Source organism: Gobio gobio, assembly GCF_949357685.1.
Source record: "Gobio gobio genome assembly, chromosome: 4".
In the NCBI taxonomy this organism is placed as follows: Eukaryota; Metazoa; Chordata; class Actinopteri; order Cypriniformes; family Gobionidae; genus Gobio; species Gobio gobio.
The window spans coordinates 6,496,680-6,519,617 of NC_137100.1; the positions used below are offsets into that span (position 1 = coordinate 6,496,680).

The 22,938-nt window shown below is 38.9% G+C and overlaps 1 protein-coding gene across 4 annotated transcripts; it reads right to left on the minus strand.

Moving 5' to 3' along the window:
* Nucleotides 1-672: 672 nt before the first annotated feature.
* On the minus strand, nt 673-21,700 carry tnfsf13 (TNF superfamily member 13). 4 transcript variants are annotated; one of them, XM_079814405.1, is made up of 6 exons: nt 21,150-21,700; nt 16,910-17,000; nt 16,761-16,811; nt 11,454-11,572; nt 3,247-3,385; nt 673-1,545 (listed from the first exon to the last, which is right to left on the minus strand). In XM_079814405.1, exons 1-6 carry the CDS (start codon nt 21,411-21,413, stop codon nt 1,436-1,438), a joined length of 774 nt encoding a protein of 257 aa, XP_079670531.1. In that variant the 5' UTR covers nt 21,414-21,700; the 3' UTR covers nt 673-1,435. The 4 variants fall into 4 exon arrangements, with proteins under 4 accessions (XP_079670531.1, XP_079670534.1, XP_079670532.1 ...); XM_079814408.1 differs by having other exon boundaries at nt 674-1,545; nt 11,454-11,536; nt 16,761-16,808; XM_079814406.1 differs by having other exon boundaries at nt 674-1,545; nt 16,761-16,808.
* Between the last annotated feature and the right edge of the window lie 1,238 nt (nt 21,701-22,938).

Here is a 22,938-nt window from a genome sequence, read left to right on the forward strand (position 1 = left end):
GAAATAAAAATCCCACATGTGGGACCGCTCAAAGGGGTAATAAAGATGGGCTCAAAAATGACCACATTTCCTCCCGTTTGTCGCGCCCCACCTGTCGCGTCTCTATTCCCCACCAGTGGGGCGCGCCCCACACTTTGAGTAACGCTGCCTTAACCCAATAAAAAATCTATGGGGTATTGTGAAGAGGAAGATGCGATATGCCAGACCCAACAATGCAGAAGAGCTGAAGGCCACTAACCCTAACCCTAACCCCACACAGACTGATCGACTCCATGCCGCGCCGCATTGCTGCAGTAATTCAGGCAAAAGGAGCCCCAACTAAGTATTGAGTGCTGTATATGCTCATACTTTGCATGTTGGCCAAGATTTCTAAAAATCCTTTCTTTGTATTGGTCTTAAGTAATATTCTAATTTTCTGAGATACTGAATTTGGGATTTTCCTTAGTTGTCAGTTATAATCATCAACATTAAAAGAATTAAACATTTGAAATATATCAGTCTGTGTGTAATGAATGAATATAATATATAAGTTTCACTTTTTGAATGGAATTAGTGAAATAAATCAACTTTTTGATGATATTCTAATTATATGACCAGCACCTGTACACTGAAAAAAAGGTGTAGAAACAGTGTTTTAAATCAGAAATAAAAAAAAACAGAATGCAAATGATTACAAATCCCTGATTTTACATGTTTATTTTTAATGTGAGAAATAATTAAGTATGAGAAAACATTGCAAACCACTTCTTAAATGCTAATGATTATTTCTGTTATTGGCAGTTTTTCCTAACAAAGTTGCAATAAATAGAAATAATAACTCAAGTTGTGGCATTAGAAGAGAACAGATGAACATATTATGTTTGATTTATTGAAAAGGATAAACTATTCCTGTTCAGTGTTTGCACAGAAATGTGTACAGAAAAACTAGTGTTTTATGTATTTATTTTATGTTAAAAAGTGTTATGAGGGGTTATAATAGTTGTATATCATCATTATTATTGCATGTTCATTGAAAGGTGTAGGTTGCATGCATGTCACACAAGACGGCTCTGAATTTATTTAGAAATCAAAATGAAGGGGAATTACCATGGTACCATACAATAGCTATATCAGATCAGATAGTAACACCTGGGCATTGTGATACATAATATGGCACTGAATTATTACCATATTCATATAACATGATATTTACATCCAAATTACCATGATACCACGTTCAAACAGAGTAGTACCATGGTAATATACACTAGTACCATTTTCAACTTGCAAGTATTGCAACTGTCCACTAGGTGTCACGCATGCACCACATCAAAAGCGCTTGCCACTGTTATTTGGGAATGAAACTAAAATTCCTGCGGGTCTAAAACTATCATGCAGAGGATGAAAGGGTTCCTGTCAGTTAAACTTGATTTAGGTGTGTGTGTGTGTGTGTGTGTCATATGCTGAAGAGGCCCATGAAGGTAGCGTGAGCCGTGAGGATGAGCTCTGCAGATTTGCGGGGAACAGAGAGCTGGAGGGTGGATCCAGACTCCAGGAAGTAAATTCCTATGACAGAAACACATACTTCATTATCAGACACAGAGTAAATATTTTGCAAATAGTTCAAGGTTTTTGTATGAACAAGAACTTCTGCAACAGATGATCTCACCTTTATCAATCATCAAGCAACTGAGACTGTTAGTTGATTAATCACAGCACATTAAGACTATTGTTTTGTTTTACAAGTTGTCTGAAATGTTATGTTTAAATATGCAAAATGTATTACATGCACTAATTTGCATACATACCCAGAAAAGAAATCTGGACAAAAGTTCTAAAGCACAAAACACAAATCACGTGAGCCAACTCACTACACATAAGGACGGCGAAAGATGCATTTTAAACAATTATTTAATTATATGTCAGCATAAACATACATTGCTAGACAGACAGAATTAGTTAGTCACTAATCTATTAAATAGATTAAAATAAATAAAATAAAAATGTGATTTATATAAATAAATAAATATTTGATGAAAACTAAATAAAAAATAATACATATAACGATACATTACTACAGTGGGTAGAACAAAATATATAATAATGTAACTGAAACGAATTTTAGATCTGTAATATAAATTTTTCTGTCTATAAATTAAGTATTTATCAAAGACTTAAAATAAATGAATATAATATTTAATATAATATAATATAAATAAAATCCTTATAATTTTTAGGTCCCTCTCACAGGGATGATCATATTTAGGGATCCGTGGCATCTAAAAGATAAAAAAAAAAACCTGCTTTAAATAACATGAAAAATGATATAATAAAGATATCAGTTCTGCTGATGTTGTGACGTTGCACAATGAGGGGATGTTGTCATGTTGCCGGAAATACAGTCGTCAGTGTCCTAATGTGTAGTGAGTCCTTACTGTCCTTACCAGTGCACACGGTATACTGCTTCACTACTGTAGGGAGCTGATTGAGACACACCCATAGTGAGCGTCGATGCTCCCTGGTCTTCATAGTGCATTGTGGGACCTTTTAGGGAGCGAACGTTTCAGTGCACTGGAAGGATTTTGCAAATGAGTCAGCCCTGATCAGTGCCCTGAACTAGGAAGCTGATTGAGATGCACCCTTTGCTGATATATTACAGCTAAATGTTTTTACAGGGAGTATTTTTGATATCTCTAATTATCACTTAATGATTCAGAAAATACTGTCAACCATCAGAAAACCATTATTCATCATGTTTTTAGGAATAAAAATTGCATATTATATATTCAGGAAATTAAGATTTAGCCTATACGAATCAGGCTAATGATATATGAACCACTCATCTGTAAAAACGGTATTTTTGAATAGCTGTCCACTGTAGTGATCTCTATACATGAAAGGGTTAAACAATCCATTAAAAAGGAATGTGTACCTGTATGATATTACGCTGTACTCATATTGGACCAGTGGTTTGAAAAATGGATGAAATGATGATTAAGCTCCGGAAGCCATCTTCTGGCGAGAATTCATTCAAAGCGTGACTCTCACAGTGCATTATGGGTATTCTCTAGCCGTTGAGCGTACATCGGTTGTACACTTTGCATTGTGGGATTGAATGAGTGCACTCAATAATGTCCTCTATGGTTTTGGACAACACTACAAATGGCTGTCCCTTCAAATAGTGTTGTATTGAAGGGTATAGGGGGCGATTTCAGGTCTGATGCATAAACAATGCAGAGTTAATAAATTTTTTTTATGATAACTCACCTGCAGTGTAGCAAGTGTTGAGTTGCTGACTGACGTTACTGGACATGCTTTTTAGACACTTCATCAGCTTAGTCTCCGCCCCGTTCAGCCTCTTCGTGATCACATGACCCATCACCCAGGTGGTATTTTTATACAGCACCTGTGGCGAGCAAAAGAATAAACCCGAATGCTTAAAGTCATTTATTGTATTGAGTAGGGCACAAATAAATAGTAGAAAAAGTACAACCCCAAATCAGAAAATGTTGGGACAGTATGGAAAACGCACAAAAAAAAAGAAGAAGTGATTTCTAAATTTACTTTGACTTGTATTTCATTGCAGACAATATGAACACAAAATATTTCATGTTTTGTCTGGTCAACTTCATGTCATTTGTAAATATGCATCCTTTCCTGTCATTCAGACCTGCAACACATTTAAAAAAAAGTTGGGACAGGAGCAATTTAGGGCTAGTGATGAGGTAAAATGGTTAAATAATGATGTGATTTGAAACAGGTGATGTCAACAGGTGATTGTAATTATGATTTGGTACAAAAGAAGCATCCAAGAAAGGTCTAATCCTTTAGGAGCAAAGATGGGCCGAGGATCGCCAGTTTGCCAACAAATATGTGAGAAAATTATTGAAATGTTTAAAAACAATGTTCCTCAAAGAAAGATAGGAAGAGATTTGGATATTTCACTTTCAACAGTGCATAACATAATTAAAAGATTCAAGGAATCTGGAGGAATTTCAGTGCGTAAAGGACAAGGGCGCAAGCCTAAGCTGAACAACCGTGATCTCCGATCCCTCAGGCGGCACTGCATCAAGAATCGTCATTCATCTATAAGCGATATCACCACATGGGCTCAGGACTACTTTGGCAAACCTTTGTCAAGTACCACAATACGTAGTTACATCCACAAATGCCAGTTAAAACTGTACTGTGCCAAAAGGAAGCCCTATGTTAACAGTGTCCAGAAGCGCCGTCGACTTCTCTGGGCTCGGAGGCATCTGGGATGGACCATCACACAGTGGAAACGTGTACTGTGGTCAGATGAATCAGTATTTCAGGTATTTTTTGGAAGGAATGGACGCCGTGTGCTCCGGACCAAAGAAGAAAAGGATCATCCAGACTGTTACCAGCAACAAGTCCAAAAGCCAGGGTCTGTCATGGTATGGGGTTGTGGTAACTTGCACTTCTGTGAATGCACCATTAATGCTGAAAAGTACATAGAGATTTTGGAGCATAATATGCTGCCTTCAAGAAGACATCTTTTCCAGGGACGTCCATGCATATTTCAACAAGACAATGCAAAACCACATTCTGCACACATTACAAAGTCCTGGCTGCGGAGGAAGAGGGTACGGGTACTTGACTGGCCTGCCTGCAGTCCCGACCTGTCTCCAATAGAGAATGTGTGGCGCATTTTGAAGCGCAAAATGCGACAACGAAGACCCCGTACTGTTGCCCACCTTAAGACTTGTTTGCAGGAAGAATGGGACAAAATTACACCTGAAACACTTCATCACTTGGTGTCTTCAGTCCCTAAACGTCTTTAAAGTGTTGTGAAAAGGAATGGCAACATTACAAAGTGGTAAATGCTTTACTGTCCCAACTTTTTTTGAAATGTGTTGCAGGTTTGAATGACAGGAAAGGATGCATATTTACAAATGACATGAAGTTGACCAGACAAAATATGAAATATTTTGTGTTCATATTGTCTGCAATGAAATACAAGTCAAAGTAAATTTAGAAATCACTTCTTTTTTTATTTGCGTTTTCCATACTGTCCCAACTTTTTCTGATTTGGGGTTGTACATGGAATACTAGGCCTACAAACAGTTAGATCAACCCTCCATTACAATACTACAGTATATTGGTACAGTGATGTACTGAAACATATATTTACTTACAGTATACTGTGGTACAGTATATAGTATGTCATACAGTAATTGCTGTCAAAAAAAGGTCTTCTCTAAATCTTCGGATTATGGTAGACACAGTGAATCTACTGATGTTTGGTTGTACCCATTGTCCAGCTCATGCCATGGACAAGAACATGGTCAATGACAGTAGCTCTGATTTCATCATATATTACTGTTCTTTGTCTTCGCGGACTACCTCGACCTCCTCTCACAAACTCTTCCTCTCAGATTTCTATCCATTGTAGGGCCTCACAAACCAGTGCTCTCTGAACTGGCTTACTGTATATGTTCCCTCACATCATTAGCCACAAGCGTGATCAGTTTTGAGTTGTTGTGTTCAAGTGGTGACATCTGTGCTTTAAAGGGTTAGTTCACCCAAAAATGAAAATTCTGTCATTAATTACTCACCCTCATGTCGTTGGACACCCGTAAGACCTCCGTTCATATTCGGAACACAAATGAAGATATTTTAGTTGAAAGCTGATGGCTGAGAAAGGCTTCAGATAGGCCTCCATTGGCATTCAGTACATTGACACTTCCAAGATCCATGAAAGGCACTTAAAACGTCGTTACAAAGTCTATCTCACCACAGTGGCTCTACAATAATCATACAATGCGACGACAATAGTTTTTGTGCGCAAAAAAAAATCTAAATAACACCTTTATCCAACTTGTTCTTGTCTTCCGTGTGCGCCTCCACGACGCATGCGCGAGAATATGACGTAGCGCCGGTGTTCGGGAATCGATGAAATACACACTTAAGCCCCATTTTGAGCACTACGCCGAGACCTAAAGCACGATCAATGTAGAATCCAACAGCTTAGACACGCGCGTCTTCCTCTGCTCGTAAACAAATCGCTTCTGGGTCATCTGTCCGAACGCCGGATCTGCGTCATATTCTCGCGCATGCGTCGTGGAGGCGCACACGGAAGACAAGAACAAGTTGGATAAAGGTGTTATTTTGATTTTTTTTTTCGCACAAAAACTATTGTCGTCGCATTGTATGATTATTGTAGAGCCACTGTGGTGAGAGACTTTGTTACGACGTTTTAAGTGCCTTTCATGGATCTTGGAAGTGTCAATGTACTGAATGCCAATGGAGGCCTGTCTGAAGCCTTTCTTAGCCATCAGCTTTACACTAAAATATCTTCATTTGTGTTCCGAATATGAACGGAGGTCTTACGGGTGTCCAACGACATGAGGGTGAGTAATTAATGACAGAATTTTCATTTTTGGGTGAACTAACCCTTTAATTGTGTTTGACTTTTGTCACCTGTGCTCACCATTATGCAGCACGGGTGCATCACAATGAAAATGTGTTGGCAAGTTGTGTCTAAACAGGTGAAAAGTGCTTATGGTTTTGCCAAAAGAGTGATTGATTCAATCAGTGGGTTCAGGCAACTGAGCATTTGGTTCAGACAATGGGGTTTAGTGTTTTAGTAATTGAGAAAAACTGTAATGCGCACTTCTTATACTTTGTTTGTTCAGCTCTTACGATGATTTTTTGAAGTGAAAAACGATGCAATAAATTTCATAAACCATCAGTAAAGTTTGGCCATTCTGTGTCCAAAAACATCTTTGGATAAAGTTTTCACACTGACAGCTGTACATTGTAGGATTAAGCAACTTCGTTTGTCCGAGTTCGCAACAGTAACTAAGGGGGGCGGGGCTTACGATAGGGCGATTGCAGTTTAAGTCACTTCCGTATTGGCTTCAGGAAACTGTGGGAGGTTGCCGCTTGGCAGGGGCGCCGCTAGTGATTTTGGGCCCTATGCAAGAATATGAGGTTGGGCCCCCCCTAACACACCCATTCTGCACCAAAAACATACAGGCCAAGCTAGCTATCCAAAATCTAATACTGACCTCGAGCTTGCTCATTCCGCTCAGCGCTGCTCGCTCATCACAGAATGCACATTGCAAAATTAGTTCAAAAATATGTGAAATAAGTAGGGCTGTCCCCGACTAACGTTTTTTTTTATATAATAGTAGGCCTAGTTGTTCATTTAAGCCATTCGTTGACCAAGCACTTTTATTAATTTAATTACATAAATATGAGAATTCTAAACCTGAGCGTTTACGTATGGCTAATATATTAATATATTACTGTAATGAGTATGCTACCGATATAAAAGGCTATTATTATCCCCACTCAAGCGCACGCATTAAGCTTGCCACAAAGAACTGGCAAAAGTATTGATTATGAATGTGTCAAAAAAAGCAAGGAGACATTTTAATTGTTTATTAATAAACTCTAGAGTTTTCTGTGTCATGTCGGCTGACGGTGCTGATCTCCGCAGCTAGTGGACGTGCCAAGAGAGAAATGCACATTTTATTACATAATCAGAGAGTAGCATTTTTATTTTCATTTTGAATTGTTTCGTTTAAAAGTAGACATTTCAAACGACATATTTCTCATGTCTGTGAGACGCGCTCCACTTCACATGCAATGCTATTAATGTCGCTGAGGCCTCTATGTCACGATTATATTGACTGCTATATTTCCTAATTGTTTAATAAATCCAGCCAATTAGTTTATGAAACATTGATTAAAATTAAGATAAAATGTATACAAAACGAAATTAATTTTAAAGAAAGACTTTAGAGGAGACAAAATTAAATGAAATACATGCTCAAAATCCATGTCCCCAGACATAGCCGCCCGCGCATCTGATTATTACTCATGCTGCTCAGTTTTCATAATCAACATATGAAATTAAAATAATAATACTATTTAAACATAGCCTAACTATGAAACTAAATAGGCTGCGTTTTCTTTAACTCTCTGTCTGACGAAGTCGTCGGCGTCTTAATGGATTTTTTCCTTTATGACAGTGGAAAAAACTCACAATACTCATTTTTAGCCATACAGAATAGTGCAAGATATAATTATAAACTATAAACTGTCTACTTTTATTTGTGTACACTTACAAAAACAGCAAAGGCAGTGGACTCAGATTATTTTGCACTCCAAACGCTGTCTTCATTTCAAAAATTGATTTTGTTTATTAAACGCAAAGTTTTTCATTTCAAAAGCATTTCTAAATTCAGTTTATATTTCCAACAAACAGAATTCGAGCCAAAATAAAGTGGTAAAAAAAAAACCTTTGAATTACCACCATCAAAATCAAACATTAATCCATCAATGCTTGGATAACACACGTTTCCTTCCATTAATAATAATGGCGTGCGGTGGCTGGGATATAAACCTAACAACATACATGGCATAATTTTTGGAATGACTGATCACGAGAGGAAAAAAATTGTTTTAGTCACATCATTTGTGATCATTTCGTACCGTCATTTCGTAATATTTTTGACCGACTTTTAGAAAATATCGCAAAAGTGTTGTGAAAATCTGTAATGGAAATGCAGCTACTGATGAGTGCGCTAAGGCAGGACCAAACCATTTCATGCTGATACAGAGGGGTGGTCGGTCAATATGGATGTTTACTTTTTGGTCAATGGGGATATTTAACTTTTATTGCCAAAATAAGTTAAATCAAAGACATCATTCATTTTATTATTATTTGAAATATACTCAATGATGATGGTTTATATAGTGTATAATATAATAAAATAATTGAATTAGTTTTTACCTATTTGTTGGGGCCCCTGTCCTTGGAATTGTCCTAACTTTTCCCCCCTATAGGGCGCCCCTGCCGCATGGTATTACGTGTTCAGGTGCATAGTGTTTCTTTACAAAGTGACATCGCCAACTACTGGCCTGGCAGAAGAATGCAGCGTTTTTAGGCGATTCCGTGGATCCGTGTGAACGGGGGTCATTTTAACAATGGTGTATGCCAAAAAATGCAACGTCTTTTCCCATTTTTAGTATATTGTTGTTGTGTAAACGTACCCTAAAATAGCACAAAAGCAACAAGAACAACTCAAATAAAATAAAAACGATTTACAGGTGCAAGCATTGGCGGAGTGTGTGTAAGCAAGCCTTCCCCTGCCTGCTCCTGCTTCCCATAGCTTCCCATAACTGCTGGTCTAGGATCAGTTTTCTCTGTAATAGCACACTGGCGAAACAGATTTGGCAAGCGATCCAGTGAGTATCTCTGAAGAGCGTCAAAGGTTTCTATTTACAACGTGTTTTTGCAGCGTTGAGCAACGTAGCCAATCCCAAACATATCACAACGACCAATCAGAGGTGTTTAAGTTAGAATCCACTCACCGCTCAAAACACTGAGATTTTGTTCAGTGCTGAATTCGGCAAGCTCGCGAATTGCTAACTTGCAAATTTGAAACTATTTCATGAAAATTTCATGGACGCAGGGCCGGCGCGTGGCTATAGACGAACTAGGCAGCCGCTTAGGATGGCAGAACAGTCAGGGCGGCAAGAATGAAAGAGATTTTTTTTTCAGTTAAATTTATTTAATTATAATTTTTTTGAAAATTCGTTTGAATTATTATCACTCCATTATTAATTCTAAATCTAAATGAACTTTCCTTCATTCTAGTAGCCTACCACTCCCACCCCATTCCTCCCCACATAAAGCACCATCAGTCTACATGAAAAACTCCCTGATGTACATCCAAAAATATCATCAAAATTAAAAAATAAATAAATAAATATCTGTACATGAATACAAAAGATGACTACTTTTACTGCCGGTGATGGCTAATGATTTTAAAGCCCGACACGCGCTTCTGAAAGGTAGGCTTATGCATGTGTATGTGAGAGAAAGCGGGGGAGAATTTATGTGGCTCACTTTATTGTGTGCGAATTAGGGATGCAACAATACAGTTAGTCCACGGTTCAATACATACCTCGGTTTTTAACCACGGTTTTCGGTTCGGTTCGGTTCTGATGGCTTGTCACATAAATTTTTGGTTATTCTATTCTTAGGCGACAGGAACAGCAAGAGGTTAAGGAGAAAAAAGACTATTTTTTATTGCAATACTCTATCTTTATTTTACTTAAAAGAATTGAAAAACCTTACTTAAACTTAAAACTTTACTTTAAAAAAAACCTTGTATTCCTAGTGTATTGTATAATATAAAATAAATATATATAAATATAAAGATTTACACTTGCAGCTCAGAGCTGTACAGCAGCATTAAAGTATGAAATTGAATGAATAAAATGTAAAAATAAAACACTACATAGACTATAAAATATATATTGATTCTTAGCTGTATTAGTTTTTTCAGTCAAGAGCAGTGAGGGATTTTCTCTTTGTCTTTTGTTGTTGTATTAACATTAAAGGGATAGTTCGTTCAAAAATGAAAATTCTGTCATCGAGAAATGAAAACAGGTTTGAAACAATATTAGAGTGAGTAAATAATGACATAATTTTAGAGGTGAACTGTCCCTTTAAGGATCGCATGTTCACTACAGGGCTGTTGTCAATGTAAGACCTGCGTGCATCTAATATACAGACACACGCGATTTTACTTTCACTTTAGACATAACCGACTGTGTTTATGTTAACCTTGTGTGTATTTGACAGTATTAGCGCAGTAAAACGACTATTTAGTCCAGTAATCACGTGTTTGACAGGCGTTTAGTGCGCGAGCTCGGAAAAGCGCATGTTAAAACCGTGCACGCGAATGAGCCGGCAAGGCTTTAAAATGCATGCAAATAATGAACTTTCTTGATTGTGAATAACTCTAGTGTTCCGTGAGTATATCTCTATCACTAACGTGTGATGTGAATGTATGTCGCGTTGTTCAGTATTGGGATGGAGGAGGCAAATTATGGAATTTGTAGAAAAATAATAAATTAAATGCAAAACCGAGAAAACCGCAATTCACAGGCGCGTATTGAACCGTGAAAGCCGTACCGAACGGTTCAATATTATATTGAGAATTGTGGCATCCCTAGTGCGTATATATTCCAGCTAACATTTGGACGTTTAATGACCGTTGAAAAGACGTCCCTCCGACACGTCCTGTCATGGTTGAAAAATAGTTCCAAAATGAAAGTTGATTGGACGTACGTTGAGCATATCTGAATGCATTTTTTGGAAATGTAATATTACATTTTTTATATAGCATAAAAAACAGCTGGTATTTTTACATATAGGCTACATATAGGCTACTCTTATTATATAATATAAAACAGAATTTGCATTTGCACTAGTGCTGCTGATTTGTTTTTAACATTGCAGAATTTTTAAAAAATCTGATAACATGCTTCTGTATGCTTTTATTATAGTGCAATTTTCAAATTTCCAGTGTTTCACGTGCATCTCAAAGATCGTCTTTAATTGTGAGTGTGTGGGGGCGGCACGATGGTGTTTTGCCTTTAAGTCTGTATTTGATAATGCAGTAGTATCAGTACCAAACAATACCAACCTGACTGTAAATGAAGTAAGGACCCTCGGCCTCCACTGTCACAGTGTCACCTGACACCTGAAGCCCCACCCCTCTGCTCTGCCCTAGTGCCCAAGACAGAACAGTGATGTCATGATCATCTGAGAAAAACACAGAGAAGAAATGAGAGAAAAACAACATCTCCAACATCCATCTATCTATCTATCCATCCATCCATCCATCCATCCATCCATCCATCCATCCATCCATCCATCCATCCATCCATCCATCCATCCATCCACCATCCATCCATCCATCCATCCATCCATCCATCCATCCATCCATCTATCTATCTATCTATCTATCTATCTATCTATCTATCTATCTATCTATCTATCTATTTATCTATCCATCCATCGTCTGTCTGTCTGTACATCATCTGTCTGTCTGTCCATTGTCTGTCTGTCTATCTATCTATCTATCTATCTGTCTGTCTATCGTCTGTCTGTCTGTCTGTCTACTTATCGTCTGTAGATAGACAATCAATCTATCTATCTATATATGTCTATCTATCTATCTATCTATCTATCTATCTATCTATCTATCTATCTATCTATCTATCTATCTATCTATCTATCTATCTATCTATCTATCTATCTATCTATCTATCTATCTATCTATCTATCTATCTATCTATCTATCTATCTATCTATCTATCTATCTATCGTCTGTCTGTCTGTACATCGTCTCTGTCTGTCTGTCTGTCTATCTATTTATCTGTCTGTCCATTGTCTATCTATCTATCTATCTATCTATCTATCTATCTATCTATCTATCTATCTATCTATCTATCTATCTATCTATCTATCTATCTATCTATCTATCTATCTATCTATCTATCTATCTATCTATCTATCTATCTATCTATCTATCTATCTATCTATCTATCGTCTGTCTGTCTGTACATCGTCTCTGTCTGTCTGTCTGTCTATCTATTTATCTGTCTGTCCATTGTCTGTCTATCTATCTATCTATCTATCTATCTATCTATCTATCTATCTATCTATCTATCTATCTATCTATCTATCTATCTATCTATCTATCTATCTATCTATCTATCTATCTGTCTATCGTCTGTCTGTCTGTCTGTCTGTCTATCTATCTATCTATCTATCTATCTATCTATCTATCTATCTATCTATCTATCTATCTATCTATCTATCTATCTATCTATCTATCTATCTATCTATCTATCTATCTATCTATCTATCTATCTATCTATCTATCTATCTATCTATCTATCTATCTGTCTGTCTGTCTATCGTCTGTCTGTCTATCGTCTGTCTATCTACTTAACGTCTGTCTGTCTATCTATCTATCTATCTATCTATCTATCTATCTATCTATCTATCTATCTATCTATCTATCTATCTATCTATCTATCTATCTATCTATCTATCTATCTATCTATCTATCTATCTATCTATCTATCTATCTATCTATCTATCTATCTATACTAATCTTATCAATCTCTATCTATTTCTACAAATGACAGATGTCAAAGGGATTGTTCAATAAAAAAACAGTAAGTATTACAGTTTTTCTCCATTGGTTTGGCTCATTTCTTGAAACAGAAATTACATTCTCAAAATTGTAAGATCATTTGGCAAAACAGTCTTACAGTTCAGCACAACACTATAACTCACTTGCAAAAGCTAATATCTCTACCAAAACTGTTCACTCATGCTTCAGAACTAAATTCCTTTCCCATATAAATAGTCAGTGCCATGAAAATGGCAAAGATCCTTCTCATTGCTTTGGCTCATTTCTTGAAACAGACCGGTCGTTCTCAACACTCTTGGTGCTTTTGCCAAAATAACGTGGATGGTTCGGCACAACACCATGGTTCACCTGCAAAAGCTCATACCTCTCCCAAAACAGTTCACGCATGTGTCAAAACTACATTTCCATCTCATTTAAACAGTCAGTGCCTCCAAAATGCTTCGTCCCTTTGGCATTGTGTAAGCACTGCAAGTCAAAATGTTTAGATGTTTTGTCACTATGGCAGAGGACCATTGAAATATCCCTCATGTCCACCTTTCAGTCTTAGCCCAGTCCTTCATTTTTGTCTAGCTAATAGAATACAATTGTGTATAAAACTGAAAAAAAAAAAGAAATAGGATTTTAGGGTAAGAGTAGCCTCCAAGGTTTGACATCACACATTTCACTCATACTGCAAAGGAAAATGTAACCATTATCATTCACACACATAAAGTAACTTCCATACATCAGAGTAAAAAGAAAATGTATACAGCATAATATACTGTAATATAACACACAAAAAAACAATGAAAATTACCGTCCTCACCCTCCTGGCCATCCACACGCTGCTGTTCTCAATCTTACTGTAAACACTTGTAATATTGTAAAATTTCTACTTTTCTAATGATATAATCTGGGTTTGATTTTTTTTCAGAGATATTGTTAGAGTAAAGTATATGAATATATTGACCAAACAGTACACACAAGACCAGTACTGTATATTGATGAAAATATGTATTTCTCTCCACATTTATAAAATAATTAGATTCATTCATGCATTTTCAAAGGTTTGTTTTTTATATCTGCTGAGGTTGGGCTGAATTCTCTGTCCAGCCTCTCTCAATGTCAACCCATGGGTACTCAGTAGAATCGCATCTGATAAATTTGGTCCCCGTCTTCTTTGGCCACATCCTACTCCAGGTATACCTCTTCCTACCCCTCTCTTCCCCTCTCTTCCCCTTCCCCTCTCTACCCCTCTCTACCCCTTCCCCTCTCTACCCCTTCCCCTCTCTACCCCTCTCTTCCCCTTCCTCTCTCTACCCCTCTCTACCCCTCTCTTCCCCTTCCTCTCTCTACCCCTCTCTACCCCTTCCCCTCTCTACCCCTCTCTTCCCCTTCCTCTCTCTACCCCTCTCTTCCCCTCTCTACCCCTCTCTACCCCTTCCCCTCTCTACCCCTCTCTACCCCTTCCCCTCTCTACCCCTCTCTTCCCCTTCCTCTCTCTACCCCTCTCTACCCCTTCCCCTCTCTACCCCTCTCTACCCCTTCCCCTCTCTACCCCTCTCTACCCCTTCCCCTCTCTACCCCTCTCTACCCCTTCCCCTCTCTACCCCTCTCTTCCCCTTCCTCTCTCTACCCCTCTCTACCCCTTCCCCTCTCTACCCCTCTCTACCCCTTCCTCTCTCTACCCCTTCCTCTCTCTACCCCTCTCTACCCCTTCCCCTCTCTACCCCTCTCTTCCCCTCTCTACCCCTTCCTCTCTCTACCCCTCTCTACCCCTTCCCCTCTCTACCCCTCTCTTCCCCTTCCTCTCTCTACCCCTCTCTACCCCTTCCCCTCTCTACCCCTCTCTACCCCTTCCTCTCTCTACCCCTCTCTACCCCTTCCTCTCTCTACCCCTCTCTACCCCTTCCCCTCTCTACCCCTCTCTTCCCCTCTCTACCCCTTCCTCTCTCTACCCCTTCCCCTCTCTACCCCTCTCTACCCCTTCCCCTCTCTACCCCTCTCTACCCCTTCCTCTCTCTACCCCTCTCTACCCCTTCCTCTCTCTACCCCTCTCTACCCCTTCCCCTCTCTACCCCTCTCTTCCCCTCTCTACCCCTTCCTCTCTCTACCCCTCTCTACCCCTTCCCCTCTCTACCCCTCTCTACCCCTTCCTCTCTCTACCCCTCTCTACCCCTTCCTCTCTCTACCCCTCTCTACCCATTCCTCTCTCTACCCCTCTCTACCCCTTCCTCTCTCTACCCCTCTCTACCCCTTCCTCTCTCTACCCCTCTCTACCCCTTCCTCTCTCTACCCCTCTCTACCCCTTCCCCTCTCTACCCCTCTCTACCCCTTCCCCTCTCTACCCCTCTCTACCCCTTCCTCTCTCTACCCCTCTCTACCCCTTCCCCTCTCTACCCCTCTCTACCCCTTCCTCTCTCTACCCCTCTCTTCCCCTTCCTCTCTCTACCCCTCTCTACCCCTTCCCCTCTCTACCCCTCTCTACCCCTTCCTCTCTCTACCCCTCTCTACCCCTTCCTCTCTCTACCCCTCTCTACCCCTTCCCCTCTCTACCCCTCTCTTCCCCTCTCTACCCCTTCCTCTCTCTACCCCTCTCTACCCCTTCCCCTCTCTACCCCTCTCTACCCCTTCCCCTCTCTACCCCTTCCTCTCTCTACCCCTCTCTACCCCTTCCTCTCTCTACCCCTCTCTACCCCTTCCCCTCTCTACCCCTCTCTTCCCCTCTCTACCCCTTCCTCTCTCTACCCCTCTCTACCCCTTCCCCTCTCTACCCCTCTCTTCCCCTTCCTCTCTCTACCCCTTCCCCTCTCTACCCCTCTCTACCCCTTCCCCTCTCTACCCCTCTCTTCCCCTTCCCCTCTCTACCCCTCTCTTCCCCTTCCCCTCTCTACCCCTCTCTACCCCTCTCTTCCCCTTTCTACCCCTCTCTACCCCTTCCCACCCCTCTCTTCCCCTCTCTTCCTCTTCCTCAAGCAGGCAGTTGCCCTTGTTCATTTACTTGGCCAGGTGCCTCCATGTTCAGAAATTGTACTGGTTCTGCATGGTCAAGCTCTTTACATGTATGTTTGGCAGCATTCACAGTCATGGACAGCACCTGTAAACATACTGTTTGATTGGTCATCTGAGATGTGTGAAAGTCCTCCTTCATTAGTCTAGTTTCACCTGACTGTCAATTGCTGTAATACATTTAGCAAATGTTTCAAGGGATTCATATATGGTATTCATGGTATTATGTTCTTGACTAATTTTGACAATTGAACAGACTATTGTGCATGTGATGACTTATACAATGAAATGACGCTGATACGTTTTGGAGCGAACGACCATTAGACTGAGAATCTAACAATCAGTTTAGATCAAAAAGATCTAATCACTTGCAAACTGTGCTAAATGTTGGCTACCTGTTCTTAATAATTGGCAAAGATGTACTGAGACATTGAGACATGTACATTGACATTTGCAATTTGATGAAATGAATGAGAAATGCTATTCTGTTGTGAACAATTGTCAAGTGGTTTGGAGATTTGTCCATGTTGTTTTGAGAATGTAATTTCTGTTTCAAGAAATGAGCCAAACCAATGGAGAAAAACTGTAACTCACTTTCGTTTTAAAACTCTATGACTTCCTTTATTCTCTGGAGCACATCTGCTGAAGCACATGGGATTTATTTAAGAGCGCTTTCATCAAAGCATCTTTTGTGTTCCATGGAAGAAAGGAAGTCATACAGGATTGGAATGGCGTCAGGGTGTTTCGTTTTGGTTGATCTATTCCCTTTAACTTTAACACTGTGGGTGTTACACTCACCGTACGACTGCGAGGACACAGGAACAAGATGGAGAAACGTGTGCTGCTCTGCTAAAAGAAAGGTCAATTCACATAAGATACAAGAGGAAATATGTGTGTTTGTCTGTATAAGACGGACAGACAGAGAGAGAGAGTGACTAATAACTCACTTTGTCGTCTCTTTCTCTGTTTCCTCTGTTCTGTCACATCTCTCTTATCTCGGCCCCCACGTCTCTCATGGAATCTGTGATAACAGCTTACCTTATAACAAAATGTATTGCAAATTAGATATCACATACTAAAGCTCAAATGATTTTGCTTCAGGGTTTCACATTGGACATGAGTTGCACTCTATTATTCATGGGTTCTGTATTGCCAGTAATTCCAGAGAAACCATTATCCCACGGAAAACCCTATTGGATCCTTCCCAAAGTATTGCAGCAAAGCCAAAAAAACACAATTCTTGGTCATTGTCCTAACAGATATTACTGGAATAGCCCAACCCATTTGAAGGGGGTGTCCACATACAGTACCTTTGGTCACATTACCATGAACTGCTTAGGCCTAACAATATTGCCTGACTTAGACCTTATAGTCTATATTTGGTTTCATACTTTCGGCAGCAAATAATCAACAAACAATTTGAATCTTGTTTGGGTCATTTTTTTAGCCTTGTAGTAAATACTTTTGAGTTCTTCTCCCTGTTGATAAATCTGATATCCTACCAACCATACATGATTATATGGTGTGTTGGGATTTGTTAAGCTTATTTCTTGACCTGAAAGATATGATTTTGGGTTGTGGTTGATGGTTAGAGGTTTGATCCCAGACTTTGACGAATGTCTAGCAGGATGGATAACGAGAATATTCCAACCTAAACTTTTGCACAAATGCTTTTGCTTGAGAGAGAATTCAGGTATGAGTTTATTTATTTAACATTTGTTGGAATTGTGTCGTAATCTCTGATATTGCAAACAGGACACACTTTAGATTCGGGTCCAATACTCACTATTTACTATAATGACATTTTTGCCTCAATAAACTCCTGCTTATTAATAGTTAGTAAGGTAGTTGTTAAGTTTAGATGTTGTGTAGGATTAAATGGCACCTATTATGCCCCTTTTTACAAGATGTAATATAAGTCTTGGGTGTCCCCAGAGTGTGTCTGTGAAGTTTCAGCTCAAAATTCCTAACAGATCATTTAATATACCATTTTGAAAATGCCAATTTTTGGGTTTGAGAAAATTTGCTGTTTTGTGTGCGTCTCCTTTAAATGCAAATGAGCTCCCAGAGGGCAGCTCTCTTTAATCTGTTATTGCGATCAAACTGTCAAATACACACAAGGTTATGTCAGAAACACACAAAGTTCACACGAAAACATTAGATCTAGTACTAAAGTGAAAGCTGTGTAAAATACAGAACCTGCTGCTATATCTGCTGTTATTATGAATCAAACAACAGAAGAAAAACTGAAAATCACTCACTGCTCTCGACTGAATGAACTTTAGTAGCTTTGAATCCTTTGGATCTGTACCATGGTATTCTTGAAAGTGTCAGAGTACCACCATGTAAATACAATAGTAGGCCATAGCATATCAAAGTACAATAGTATTACCATTTCATACCATGATACTGCCCCAGTACATTGTGTGTAAGAAGCAGAATGATATAATTTAGGGGAAAGAGGGGAAGTGGACCTTTATTTTGGCAACTGTACACTTTTATTTTCATGTGACCATATATTTTGGAACCACCAAAATGTCTGCTGACTGTGAAAAGGTGAAGCTCATGGGAGGAGTGGAAGGCATTTACTTTAAAAACTAAAACTTTACTTTAAAGGTCCCATGGCATGGCATTTTTCTATTATTTTATAATGTTTCCTGAGGTGTACTTATATTGTTAGTATGACTTTTACATCATAAAATGTCATAATTTAGAAATAAAAGGCATTTTTTCAATACTGCTGTTTGCCCTGTGGCTGAATGCCCTGCTTCAAGAGGCGTGTCTACTGTGAGACTTCAGTAAAAACGCCCACTGTTGTGATTGGCTGACATCTTTGTATTTTAAATTAGCGGAGGGGGCGTGGTTTAACGAGGTCTACGAGGCACGAGCAGGCACGAGCTGCTGCCAGAGAGACGGATGGACCTGAGTTCACTTCACATCAGTTCTCAGCATGTCTGAGCTGTTGTAGTTACAGCATATACTTCAGGTTATTAGTCTATTTCTAGTCGGAGGGACTGTCACTCATGTCAGAAAGTTAGTAACTTTAGTAAATTATGGATCAGCGCTGACTGGAGACGCGAACCGTTTAGAACGATTCAGTCCGATTTAGTGAACTGATTGGGTTCACTAAAAAGAACCGGTTCAAAAGAAAGATCGTTCGCGAACCAGACATCACTCACGTACCAGAGACGGAGCATAGCGATTGCTAACAATGTTATTTATAGTAACTACTGAGTTATGAGAGCACTGTCAGTCAGCGCGAGTTTATTGTGTTTGTATCTGAGAGTTCTGAATAAACACGAGTCCCAGTCACACCGAGTCCGTCTTCATCATTATTACCAACTTTGTAACACATGCAAAGTACCATTACAGCTGTCGAGATGAACGAGTTAAAAGTAAGTGTTGATAATAGCATTATTTTTAAAATAAAATAAAAGCGTCAGTGACGCGCGTTGAGTACACAGCGCAAACAAAGACACAACAGCAGTAATCGAATGTAATCCAGTTTATTGTGGGGCTAGGCTGGCTAGCCCGGATATGCTCACGCTTACCCCCCTTCTGCTTAATCTCACGCCGCGTTTGGTGCCTCCGCTGTGGGCCAGATGCAGTACTGGGGGTCGGGGATGTTGAAGGCCAACGGCCAGTGCAGCCCGAGCTTCGGCGTGTGAGAGGCCGATGTTGAGCAGAAACTCATGACTGTATGCACATTTTAGAACCGATAGACGCGACGAGGACGTACAAAACACTGACTCACAAGATAGAAAACACCGTTCTGTCTGGAGAGAGAGAAGCCGCATTGTGTGCACGAATAATAAATAATTAGCTACACATCAGAAATTACTGATCACAGATCAGAAGGAACTGAAAAAAGACTTCTGTTTTCATTTGTACATCCAAACACTGAGAAACTGCCAGCGTTCACTCGTTCACAAGCAATGATGAATGATCTCGCGAGCGTTTGCATGGGCGTGCCAGATTCTCTGGGCGGAGGAAAGGGAGGAAACCGTTCCTGCTTGGACGTCAAACCAGGAGACTTCAGGATTGGCTCGTCTGGCCTGTCATTTTCTCAAAGGCAGAGAGAGACAGCCAGAACTCGGGTTTACACCGATCAACATTTCTATCCACTTGGGGACAATATTCAGGCTAGGGGAACTCATATTAATGTTGAAAAACCTCATAAAATGAAAATTTCATGCCATGGGACCTTTAAAAGCTTGTCGAAGTCAAATGTGAGCATGACAGATGTAATAGCTGTTGCATCAACGCAAATTTTTCCAGGTCTAAAATATTTATGATCCACATCTGTAATTTAGCAATGTATAAAACCATGCAAATCATTCAGCTAAATATTAGCCTGAATTGGTAAGCTAGCTAGTTTTATCCAAAATGGCAACTATGGGGCAATGTGAGCCAAATGCTGAGCCAGCGTTTTAACTTCAATGACATGTATTCATTCTAATTCAGTTTTCATTTCATTTAATTGTACTCAACAAACTCTCAGTTTAGTCTGTTTTTAGGAAGGTTAGGTGTTCAACATATTGTTTCAGAAATGCAAACAATTAAAAATATTGACATTTCAAATTCATTTGGTTGGTTTAAGTTAGCTTTAAGAAAACTATTTGTAAAAGGAATTTGGTGTTTTTAAAAGAGGTAAATCATCTTTACAATTTCACATGGGTTTGATTCAGATAAAATGAGATGGTCTGTTTGCACTCAGATGGTGCAACTTACCCCTAACCTGGGGTAAATCGAGCCAAAGCCACAGGAACACTTTTTTTTTTTTATAAGAAGCCATATTTTTAGAATCCTGTCATAGATGTATTCTGGTCATTTAAAATGATAGCAAACATCCTGACGTTACTTTAGATGTGCAGTGTATGCCTTCTTCTGCCTTATTTTCTTTTATCTTGAGGACCACATAAGTAAAACAAATCTTACCCCACTCTCCACCTACCATATGGAGATGGTACTTCAAGGTGCTTTAAAATACCATGTTATAACAATGACAATACCATGTTACTTTGATATATACCACAGTACCGAAACATTACCATTCATATTTACAGTTTAAGTTTCTTCAGAGAATACTTTGGCATGCATGTGCAAAATAGTAGCATTTCTTCGTGAAGCAATAGATGAACAGCGTTATGCAGTTAAAATAGCACATTCATTAAAGCACTCACCTACCCCGATGCACACGGCAGAATCGCAACATATCCCACCTTCCTTCCCCGCTGTGTGCAGAGGCCTGAGCCGCTGCGTTATTTCAGCCATTTCAGCCCTAAGCATCCAAATGTATGTCGACTGCATGTACACCACACCCACACAGGTGCAGGCCACAGTGCACACAAGAAACCACTTCAACACCTCCACGTTCACCCTCCAAACAGAAGCATGGATGTTGTGGTTGTTCATAGCAAACGCTGATGTAATGGACGGTAATTTTCCCATTCTCAATTGATCCGATAACTTTCGGTTTCGCAACTTTCATCATCAGACGTGTGAAAGCAGTGGGAGTGGAAAAAAGTGTCAACACATGCTCGGTTCACATTCCCTACTGGACATGTGATTCTGAGTTGGAAACAACAATAGGATCAACTAATCAAATAAGATACTTATGGATATGCCTGGCATCCGAAGAAATAAAGTGAAATGGAAAGTAAAAGGAATGAATAACACACACACGCACACAGAATCAGAAAAAACCCTCTCCAGTCTTCAGTGTCACATGATCCTTCAGAAATCATTCTAACGATTTGCTGCTCAAGAAACATTTATGATTATTATTAATATTAAAAACAGTTGTGTACATTTTTTTTTCCTGGATTCTTTGATGAATAGAAAGCATTTATTTTAAATAGAAAGCTTTTGTAACATCATAGTTCAAAAGTTTGTGGTCAGTAAGATTTTGTATTAATTTTTTTGGGAAAGAAATTAATACTTTTATTCAGCATGCATTAAATTGATCAAAAGTGACAGACATTTATAATGATACAAAGTATTTCCATTTCAAATAAATGCTGTTATTTTGAACTTTCTATTCATCAAAGAATCCTGAAAAAAAATACACTACTGTTTTCAACATTAATGATAATAATCATAAATGTTTCTTGAGCAGAAAACCAGCATATTAGAATGCTGTTCTTTTTCTATTCATCAAAGAATCCTGAAAAAAGTATCACAGGTTATAAAAAATATATTAAGCAGCACAACTGTCCAACATTGATAATAATAATACATGTTTTTTTGAGCATCAAATCATCATATCAGAATGATTTCTGAAGGATCATGTGACACTGAAGACTGGAGTAATGAAGCTGAAAATTCAGCTTTACATCACAGAAATACATTATATTTTAAAGTATATTCAAATAGAAAAAAACATTATTTTAAATTGTAATAATATTTCACAATTTTACCGTTCACAATTTTTTCTGTATTCTTTTTAATCAAATAAATGCAGGCTTGATGAGCATAAGACACTTCTTTCAAAAACATTAACAACTTTTGACCGGTACTGTGTGTGTGTGTGTGTGTGTGTGTGTGTGTGTGTGTGTGTGTGTGTGTGTGTGTGTGTGTTTGTTTTTGGAAGAAGTCTCTTATTCTGAAAAAAACTGAAACTGAAAAAAAGATCCAGCCATATCATTTTGTTCAGTTGTACCACATGATTACCATTACATTGTACTGCAAATGTTTGCTAAACTATTGGTACATGTACATTACTATGATGTACCACGGGTTAGTAATAGCTAAACTAAGTAGGCTACAAACAATACTGTAACAGCAAAAAGTACAAAAAGGAAATGGAATCCAATTTTAATTTTATTATTGTCTGTTTAGCTGTTGGATTAATCAAACACATTTAAAATAATCACAAATGTCAATACAGTAAACATGCATCTCCATAAATATACATTTCATTTGCAAATAACTAAGCAGAACTGAACTTTGGTCAGGCCCTGAGAGCAAAGTCAAT